Here is a 10,571-nt window from a genome sequence, read left to right on the forward strand (position 1 = left end):
GATTATAGACTGATCTATAGTAAAGACTATAGACTGATCTACAGTCAAGACTATGGACTTATCTATAGTTAAGACTATAGACTGATCTATAGTCAAGACTATAAACTGATCACAATAGACTGATCTATTATCAAGACTATAGACTGATCTATAGTCAAGACTATAGACTGATCTATAGTCAAGACTATAGACTTATCTATAGTCAAGATTATAGACTGATCTATAGTCAAGATTATATACTGATCTAAAGTCAAAGCTATAGACTGATCACAATAGACTGATCTATTGTCAAGACTATAGACTGATCTATAGTCAAGACTTTGGACTTATCTACAATCAAGACTTTTCCAAATATTTTTTTGGATTAAAAGTTTTCTTAAAAAGAAAATTGCTAAAAAAGGTATTTTCTATAAATTATTTTAAATTTAAAAAAAAACTTTACATTTTTTATTTTAAAATAAATTTTCTTCTATTACAATAAAGGTCCATTCATTTATTCTATAATTAAAAATAAAAATCAAAATAATTTACAAGTAAAATATGTCTGTAAAAATATACAGCATAAAAATTAAATCAAGAAAAATATACAAAAAAAAACTACTTTTTATTGGCACTGCCAATTTTCTCTTTACGTTTCTTAACATGTTTCTTAATCTTGACTTTACGTTTTTCGGCCTTGGCTTCCTTAACAGCCTTCTTGCGAGCTTTCTTACTTTCAGGTGATTCATCACGAGGACGTGAAGAGTTTTTAAATCTAGAATTTTCATCATCATCATCTTCCTCCTCCTCGGAATCGGTTTCTTCATCTTCTTCCTCTTCCTCCTCTTCATCAGCAGCAGCGTTTTGTTCTTTCTCTTTAGATTTTTCCTTGGATTTTTTCAAATTTTTCTTATTCTCCTCGTTTTCTGTTAGAATTTCTGGTTTCTTTTGTACTTCCAATTGATCATTGAGTCCCGTAATTTTACCATAAATCAAATTAGCCTTCTCCCCTTTTTTAGCCTTGTCTACATCACGCTCAAAATAGCGCACCTCATCCAATCGCTTGGGTATAAAGGTATTTTGCCAAACTGCCTCATCGATTTTCTCTTGCGCTGTTATAGCCTCAAAATCACGATCTTTTATTTGTTCGGAAATCTTTTCCAAACATGACTCCATATTTTCCTCGGTTATTGTTTGATCGGTAATAAAATCAAACAGCTCCTTAACGGTCATGGTGGCCACCGATTTTTTACGGAAGAACTCAGAAACATTGGTACAATCTTTACGCAAGAAATCAAATGCATGTGGATGATCATATTCCACAGACTGAGAGACATCTATGATGATAAGCTGACCATCTTGCACTAAAATATTGAATTCCGAAAGATCAGCATGAACCAAACGACATTTATTATAGATTTTCCACATTAAAACCACACAATCACGATAAAGTTCTCTAGCCTTGGAAGTAGTTATTTCTACGTCTTTTAGTTTAGGCGAAGGCCAACCATTTTTGCCACAAAATCTCATAACCAAAACATGGGAACGTAATAAAATGGGTTCTGGCACTGGTACTCCAGCATTAAACATTCTCAAATAGTTACGCATTTCCTTCTCCGCCCAAGTGCGTACCATTTTACGAGGATTTGATTTACAATAACCGTGGCGGAAACGAAACTCTCCACTCACATACTTATCACGATCCTTAAACACTAATATCGAGGTTTTATAGATCTTTATAGCAAATTCATCATCTGTATCACGGGCCAAAGCATGATAAACATTGGCCTCTTTGCCAGTGGAAATGCAACCATTGATTTCTTGAATCAGGCCACGATTCAATAGCTTAAACAAAATCATTCTAGTGCGTGGATCCATTACCTGTTCCGCTGTGGCTCGATCATGTTTATCACGTATTTTCACTTTATTATCCTGCTTGGAGCCAAAGTTAACTAAACGATTTGCCGCTTGAGCCGACATATTTGTGGTGGGATCATATTTTTCCACATTAATGCGTGCTGAATAACGTGTGAACATTTTTTCATTAGGTTGGTAACTGCTGACACGTTGTGTGGAATTCGAGCCACCTGTATTACCACCAACTCCTCCTGTACTTAAGGAAACTTGATTATGGTTGTGCTTCTGAAAACCTGCATAATTTTCCTCATAATCATAATTATCCTCATAGTCTTCATCCTCTTCATAGTCATCATAGTCCAAATCACACTCTTCTTCATTTGCATCTTCCTCCTCTTCTTCATTTAAAATCTTTTCTTTTAAATCATCATTTTCATTAGTTTTTTCGCTTAAATCTTTAAACATAACATGTTTTACTGTTAATTTACTAAATTTTCTGGCCAAATTTTCCTGTTAATTTAAATAAAAAAAAATACTTTAAAAAATTTCCTTTAAAACAAGATTTTATTGAAGAGTTCTCACTTTAAATGGCTTTGGTGACTCCTCTTCTTCGTCGGCATCACTAAATTGATGGAAGTCTGTCATAGTTTACACTTTAAAAGCAAATATTTTAATTTATATTTAATTTTTTGCCCAATTATTGAAATTTTTAAACAAAATTAGTAATTTAAAGAATTTATACAAACTTCCACACGTGTTTGTTGTTTATGTTTCTCAAGCTGGTGAAATTGTCAAAATAAACAGCTGAATAAATAAAAAAAACTTGGCAGCACTCTTATGCAGAGCTGGTAGTAATAAATTTTTTATTATAACATAAATTGAGTTATTTCACAAAAACTATTTAAACATTTAAAAAAAATGTTCTTTTTTTTCGAAACAAAGTAACAAACGAAAATTTTCTTTAAAAATTACTTAAAATATTTTTATTTTTCAAAAATTTCTTAAAAAAATTGTAATATAAATTAAACATAATACTCCCATGTCTGGTTGTCACATTTATATTGCATTTTTTTCCACAATTTCATCTGTTTCATTCATTTTTATTCCCCTAAAGTATGACAACTCGTTTATTAAACATCTGTCATCTTGTCTCTTGCATTCACATGTGTGTGAAAGGTAATTTTTCATTTTCTGCCGAGTTCTCGTACAAATTTTCCGGTCTAAAACTGTGATGTAAACTTTAAAATTGTGCAATTAATAACATAAACTACATGTCTTTGCAGGTGTTAAATAGATTTTATAAATTTACCTTCAAATTCCATCAATTGAAGCCGCTATTAGCAGTGCAATATCAAGAATTTGCCAGCGTAGCAGTAAAACGAAAAGAAAAAAATTTGCTAAAAAGTGGTGAAATCATCAAGTTTTCTAACGATTTTATACAAGAAAGTAAACGTTATAAAAGTTCTGTACAGGCTTCAGTAAAGTGGGGCAGTAAAAAGTCCAAAAGAAACGTTAGATTGCAATTGAAAGATATGACTACCCCCGAAATGGAAGAGCAATTGGCTCCTTTGAGAGCTTTGGTTTTGGAGCAGGGTAATTTGGTGCGTGAATTGAAAGCGAATGGTGCTGCTGAAATTGATGTTAAGAAAGCAGTAGCTGAGTTGAAATTACGCAAAAAGGCTTTGGAAGATAAAGAATTGGAATTGACGCCCAATGTGGTGAATTTTGATCGTTCCAAAATGGAGGATTTGCTCAAGCGTAGATTCTTCTATGACCAAAGTTTTGCTATCTATGGTGGTATAACCGGCCAGTATGATTTTGGTCCCATGGGCTGTGCTTTGAAATCGAATATATTGTCTTTGTGGAGACAGTTTTTCTCCTTGGAAGAACAAATGTTGGAGGTGGATTGTTCTATATTAACGCCAGAGCCTGTGTTAAAAGCTTCCGGTCATGTGGATCGTTTTGCTGATTTGATGGTTAAGGATGTTAAGACCGGTGAATGTTTTCGTTTGGATCATTTGATTAAAAATGCCTTGGAAAAGTTGTCTAAAGAAAAGACAGCCACCGCTGAACTTAAGGCCGAGTGTGAGGATATTGTTATTAAATTGGACGGCATGAATAAGCAAGAAATGGCTGATATATTGCAAAAATTCAATATTAAATCTCCCCTAACCGGCAATGATTTGACCGAACCCATAGAGTTTAACCTGATGTTTGCCACCCAAATTGGTCCCACTGGTTTGGTAAAGGGTTTCTTGCGTCCCGAGACTGCTCAGGGTATTTTTGTCAATTTCAAACGTTTATTGGAATTCAATCAGGGCAAACTACCCTTTGCTGTGGCCCAAATTGGAAACTCTTTCCGTAATGAAATTTCTCCTCGTTCCGGTTTGATAAGAGTAAGAGAATTCACCATGGCAGAGATAGAACATTTCTGTGATCCTGCCCAAAAAGATCATCCTAAATTCGAGTTAGTAGCCAACACTATGATGACTTTGTATTCTGCATGCAATCAAATGGATGGTAAATCGGCTCAAAAGTTAAGCATAGGCGAAGCTGTCAAGACCGGTCTAGTGGCCAATGAAACTTTGGGTTACTATATGGCTCGCATACATCAATTTTTGCTGACTATTGGCATTAAGCCAGAGTGCTTGCGTTTCCGCCAGCATATGGGCAATGAAATGGCTCATTATGCTTGCGATTGCTGGGATGCTGAATGTTTGACCAGTTATGGTTGGGTAGAATGTGTTGGCTGTGCTGATCGTTCTGCCTATGATTTAAGTCAACATATGCAGGCTACTGGTGTCAGATTGGTGGCCGAGAAACGTTTGCCAGCTCCCAAAACTGTGGAAGTTTCCGAAATTGTACCCAATAAGCAAACTTTGGGTAAAACTTTCAAAAAGGATGCTAAAGCCATCACCGATGCTTTGGCTAAGTTATCTTTGGAGGACATCAAATCAGTGGAACAACAATTAAACGATTCCAAGGAATATACTCTTAATGTAGCAGAGGGTGCCACCTTCAAACTTACTCCTGATACCATTTCCGTCAAACACTCTTCGAAAACGGTGCACGTTGAAGAAATCATACCCAGTGTGGTGGAACCTTCGTTTGGCATTGGACGTATTATGTATGCATTGTTGGAACAGAATTTCCTTTGTCGTGATGGTGATGAACAACGCTGCTATTTCACTTTGCCCTCGGTGGTGGCTCCCTTGAAATGCTCCATTTTGCCTTTATCCAATAATGCTGAATTCCAACCTTTTACACGTCAACTCTCACAAGCCTTAACCAAGGCCGAGTTATCACACAAAGTTGATGATTCCAGTGGCTCTATTGGTCGCCGTTATGCTCGTACCGATGAGATAGCCATACCTTTTGGTATTACAGTCGATTTTGACACTCTACAAGAACCGCACACGGTCACTTTAAGAGATCGAAATAGCATGAAACAGGTTCGTGTCGATATGTCGGAAGTAATTGACGTAGTCAAGAATTTGTCCACTGGCAAGCTACAATGGTCTCAAGTTTTGGAGAAATATCCTTTGTTCGAACAGCAAGAGGCTACCAAGTAAATGTGTTCGAAGACTTTTTACACATTTTCTTTTTAATATTATTTTAAGTTTCTTTTTGGTTTTTTATTGCTTTTTTGATTAATACGGCATTTTTATAAACATTTATTATTATTAAAAATTATAGTTTAACTTAAAAAAAGTGTTTAACACTTTAATAAATAAAGTGCTTAATGAGAGATAAAATAAAAATTGTTTTTATTTACTTTAATTCTTTACTTTTTTTCATTATATGTATTTATTACAAGTTTTTATTGCTTTAAATTATAAATTTTGCAAAAATGTTATTAAAAAAGTGTTTAAATTTTAAACAAATCTTAATTTGCTTCAATTTCACTTAAAATAAATAAATCAGTGTTAAAATGACCGTTATTTCGTTTAGTTTACCTTTTAAACTAAGATGGCCATACTGTTTGCACTTATGTCTTTGACATATAAAAGCTTGCCATATTGCCTAACAAAAAAAATTAAAATTTAAAAAAATATGATTTCTTATATAATAATATTACATAGATTAAATAATTTCTAATATTTTTTTTAGAAATTTCAAATAAACGTTTTAAAAAACAGACATATGTGTACTCGACTTTCTATGTTTTTTTTAACATAGCATTTTTTTTCATTCATAAACATATGGCACCTCTAAAATTAGCTTACGGCAAGAATTTCTAGTTGGCAACACCAGTCAAAACATGTGCCAAACTGTCAATAACACATCGTGTTTAGTTTGTTGAAATGTTTTTGCAAATAAAGTTTTTTTAATATCGCGCAAATTTATATATAATATTTTTATTAAATATTAACTAAAAAGTTTATAAAAAACAACGTCAAATAAACTTTTGCTAAAACAACACAACTCAAAATAAACGTAAAAGTAATCACAAACAAATCAAAAGGTAGCCTAACGAAAATTAAAAGCAAAAAAAAAACGTGACAGCAAATATGCATAATAGAATCTTCTAAGAGACTGTCAAAGCAAAAAAAGGAAAATTCAATAATTTTTCTTTTTTAACGAAAAACAACTAATAAATAGCAACGCAAATAAACTAAACAATTAATAAACTAAAAAAAATTCTACTAAAGTTTCATAATATAAATTGCATTGAATTTGTTTAATTTATAGTAATATACTAAACCGCGTGTTTTTTTTTTTTGCGTCTCAAATCTACAGCATCCCTTCCACCAGCCAGACAATCTGTAAAATAAACACATTTTTTGTTTTGTTTCTAAATTTTAGCTAAAAAAAACTATTTCCTCGTGTAACAGAAAGTTAAATAATTAAAAATAAGGTATTTCCATTAAAAAAATATATATTTGTTTTTATTAAATTTCTATTGAAAGTTTCAAATTCTTTTACGTATAGCACTATGAAATACATATTAGTTACCGGTGGTGTTATTAGTGGTGTGGGCAAAGGTGTTATTGCCTCCTCATTTGGTACATTATTAAAATCCTGTGGTCTAGATGTTACTTCCATTAAAATAGATCCTTATATTAACATAGATGCCGGCACCTTTTCACCCTATGAACATGGTAAGTTTATTTTTGGATTTCTTTTATAATTATTTTTTTATAAATAATTGTTGAAATTATTAATTAAATCGGCGAAAAAGCCATGAAATTTGTTAGAAACTGGTTTATTTTGGTGGCGTTATAGCCACCGTTGAAAATTTTTTGTTAAGTAAGGAATAGAATATAAAATAATTTCTTAAATTTTATATTGTTTATTATGAAGGTCATTTTTTGATTTGTTTTATTTACGTTTTTTTGTTTTCTTATTTTTGTTGTCTATTTTAATTTCCTTTTTCTGTTGTATTAAATGTTATCAAACCCTACACCAATATAGGTACTTGCTTATGTAGAACATAATTAGAACAAAATTAGAACAGAACTAGAACTGAACTAGAACAAAAATAGAAAAGAAGTAGAAAAGAACTAGAACCAAACTAGAATTGAACAAGAACTGAACTAGAACTGAGTAAGAACTAGAACCGAACAAGAACTAGAACCGAACTAGAACAGAACTAGAAGTAAACTAGAACTGAACCTGAACTGAACTAGAACTGAACTAGAACTGAACTAGAACTGAACTAGAACTGAACTAGAACTGAACTAGAACTGAACTAGAACTGAACTAGAACTGAACTAGAACTGAACTAGAACTGAACTAGAACTAAACTAGAACTGAACTAGAACTGAACTAGAACTGAACTAGAACTGAACTAGAACTGAACTAGAACTGAACTAGAACTGAACTAGAACTGAACTAGAACTGAACTAGAACTGAACTAGAACTGAACTAGAACTGAACTAGAACTGAACTAGAACTGAACTAGAACTGAACTAGAACTGAACTAGAACTGAACTAGAATTGAACTAGAACTGAACTAGAACTGAACTAGAACTGAACTAGAACTGAACTAGAACTGAACTAGAACTGAACTAGAACTGAACTAGAACTGAACTAGAACTGAACTAGAACTGAACTAGAACTGAACTAGATCTGAACTAAAACTGAACTAGAACTGAACTAGAACAGAACTGAACTAGAACAGAACTGAACTAGAACAGAACTGAACTAGAACAGAACTGAACTAGAACAGAAATAGAATAGAACTAGAACTGAACTAGAACTGAACTAGAACTGAACTAGAACTGAACTAGAACTGAACTAGAACTAAACTAGAACTGAACTAGAACTGAACTAGAACTGAACTAGAACTGAACTAGAACTGAACTAGAACTGAACTAGAACTGAACTAGAACTGAACTAGAACTGAACTAGAACTGAACTAGAACTGAACTAGAACTGAACTAGAACTGAACTAGAACTGAACTAGAACTGAACTAGAACTGAACTAGAACTGAACTAGAACTGAACTAGAACTGAACTAGATCTGAACTAAAACTGAACTAGAACTGAACTAGAACTGAACTAGAACAGAACAGAACTGAACTAGAACAGAACTGAACTAGAACAGAACTGAACTAGAACAGAACTGAACTAGAACAGAAATAGAATAGAACTAGAACTGAACTAGAACTGAACTAGAACTGAAGTAGAACTGAACTAGAACTGAACTAGAACTGAACTAGACCTGAACTAGAACTGAACTAGAACTGAACTAGGACTGAACTAGAACTGAACTAGACCTGAACTCGAACTAAACTAAAGTAGAGTGTTCTTCTTATCTGCATTGCCTTATGACATCATAATCATTTACATGTTTTGACTTTGTTTCTGCTATTTATACCCTACACCACTATAGTGGGGAGGGTATTATACGTTTGTGCTGATGTTTGTAACATACAAAAATATTGGTCCAATACCCACCTTAAAGTATACCGATCGATTCAGAATCATTTTTTGAGTCGATTAAGACATGTCCGTCTGTCCGTCCGTCTGTCCGGCTGGCTGGCTGTCCATGTAAACCTTGTGCGCAAGGTACAGGCCGCAATTTTCAAGATAATTTGATGAAATTTAGACCAGGCATGTTTTTTGGCACAAGGACCTATTGAAAATGGTTGAAATCGGTCCATTATTTCACCTAGCCCCCATACAAACGTACCTCCCGATTTGAACTTTTTATGTTATAATCACGTCAAATATTCTGCTATCTCTCTAAAAATTGGCACAAATAAGTTTTATATAAGTATAAATGACACTGCAGATACTCGTAAGGATCGGCCTATATTTGACCCTAGCCCCCATACAAACCCCCCTTCAAAAAATGACTTAAACATCTAAAATTGACTTGTAACTATTTGTATCGCAATGAAACTCATCAAAACTAACTATTATTTAGAAATATATCCTTTTCCCAAATTTACCGAGGATCGGCCCATATTTGACCTATATAAAGCCTCATTTAGAAATTTTAGTTTTTTTTTTTTTATCAATAAATGGCTTAAATATTTTGGAATTATGGTAATATTCAACATAAAAGTTTCTTTATGTTGAATATTACAAAAAATAAAAATTTTATAAAAGTAAAAATTGTAAAAATATACTCAGGGTGTAGGGTATTATATGGTCGGCCATGTCCGACTATACTTTCCTACTTGTTTTTTTTTTTTTGAAAAATTGCCAAAAATCTACTGCGTCTGCTGTTCTTTTTAATACATATTTCTTTTTTACAAAATAAGAAATTGTCGTTTATTTAGGGATTCAAAGAGAGTTAAGCAACAAAGTCAAATATTAAGCAGAAAATATAAAGAATAAAAAGTTAATAACAACAAAATAAGATCAAATAATATAATTATTAATTAAGTTTTATTTGTATGAAATCCTGAACTTGTTATGTATTTTTTTTTACTGTGATTAGTTGATAATAACAAGTGGTTATAGTAAATAAATATATAGGTTTTAGAGATAATATTGCAGCCTTGTTTTACAAACTATTTAGTTTATAAAATAAAAACTAAATAATAATAAAATTAATAATAGAAATAACACTAGAATGATTATAAAAAAGAAAAAAGGAAACCCAAATTGATTACAAAGCTTTGTCATATTTAAACAATAATTAAAATGAAAAACGAAAGTTATCTCAGCCAGTTTTTCACTAAATACTTAGGAAATTAACTAATACAAATTACAAATCTTATCAAGTCTAGCAGACGTCTGCTTGTTTATTAGAAATTTAAGAAAAAGGCGCGCGCATATAATGTAAATAAAATATTAATATATAAATTAGTTAAAAAAATGAATAAAACAAAAATTGAAAACATTTTAAATTAAAACAAAAATAAAAACAAAATGCCATTTTTATTTTGCACAAACAAATTTAAAATTGAAAACAATTTTGAGATAAAAGAAAAGGCAAAGCATATGCAATTTTACTTATTATACGTTTGGCATTAATATTCTTTACAAAATTCATTAATAAACAACAAAATGTTTATTTATTTTTTCTTAAATGTATTTTAATATATTTAGGTTGAAAAACATGACGTAGTTTTGAGCATTGTGGCGCGAAGATTTTTGAAAAGAGCTAGTACAGAACTAGAGCAGAACTGGAACTGAACTAGAACAGAACTAGAACAGAACTAGAACATAACAAGAACAGAACTAGAACAGAACTAGAACAGAACTAGAACAGAACTAGAACATAACTAGAACAGAACTAGAACAGAACTAGAACAGAACTAGAACAGAACTAGAAC

At 32.0% G+C, this 10,571-nt stretch overlaps 3 protein-coding genes across 4 annotated transcripts in view; 2 read left to right on the top strand and 1 right to left on the bottom strand.

Annotated features, from left to right (window-relative positions):
* Positions 1–472: 472 nt before the first annotated feature.
* Positions 473–2,604, bottom strand: LOC111683628 (serine/threonine-protein kinase RIO1). The gene is made up of 2 exons (XM_023445721.2): positions 2,419–2,604; positions 473–2,346 (listed from the first exon to the last, which is right to left on the bottom strand). The coding sequence occupies exons 1-2, from the start codon at positions 2,479–2,481 to the stop codon at positions 598–600; spliced, it is 1,812 nt and encodes a 603-aa protein (XP_023301489.2). The 5' UTR covers positions 2,482–2,604; the 3' UTR covers positions 473–597.
* Positions 2,605–3,036: 432 nt separating this feature from the next.
* On the top strand, positions 3,037–5,540 carry LOC111683624 (glycine--tRNA ligase). Its single transcript, XM_023445717.2, has one exon. The coding sequence runs from the start codon at positions 3,108–3,110 to the stop codon at positions 5,406–5,408; it is 2,301 nt and encodes a 766-aa protein (XP_023301485.2). The 5' UTR covers positions 3,037–3,107; the 3' UTR covers positions 5,409–5,540.
* A 551-nt stretch (positions 5,541–6,091) lies between these two features.
* LOC111683634 (CTP synthase) overlaps positions 6,092–10,571 on the top strand; it is a 37,473-nt gene continuing 32,993 nt past the window's right edge. The window contains exons 1-3 of one of the 2 annotated variants that reach the window (XM_046951353.1): positions 6,092–6,301; positions 6,643–6,694; positions 6,769–6,938. In XM_046951353.1, coding sequence (XP_046807309.1) covers positions 6,773–6,938 — 166 coding nt within the window. In that variant the 5' untranslated portion in view covers positions 6,092–6,301; positions 6,643–6,694; positions 6,769–6,772. Of the gene's footprint in view, positions 6,695–6,768; positions 6,939–10,571 lie in introns of both variants that reach the window. The other variant, XM_023445726.2, reaches the window with a different exon arrangement.

The sequence above is a fragment of the Lucilia cuprina genome, chromosome 5, assembly GCF_022045245.1.
Source record: "Lucilia cuprina isolate Lc7/37 chromosome 5, ASM2204524v1, whole genome shotgun sequence".
NCBI lineage: Eukaryota > Metazoa > Arthropoda > Insecta > Diptera > Calliphoridae > Lucilia > Lucilia cuprina.

What these genes read in the sequence shown, in the direction of transcription:
- LOC111683628 (XM_023445721.2), bottom strand. Translation starts at nt 2,481, where the DNA reads ATGACAGACTTCCATCAATTTAGTGATGCCGACGAAGAAGAGGAGTCA. An exon ending in AGTCACCAAAGCCATTTAAA is followed by an intron (nt 2,347 to 2,418) that starts GTGAGAACTCTT and finishes TTAAATTAACAG; the next exon opens with GAAAATTTGGCCAGAAAATT.
- LOC111683624 (XM_023445717.2), top strand. Translation starts at nt 3,108, where the DNA reads ATGTCTTTGCAGGTGTTAAATAGATTTTATAAATTTACCTTCAAATTC.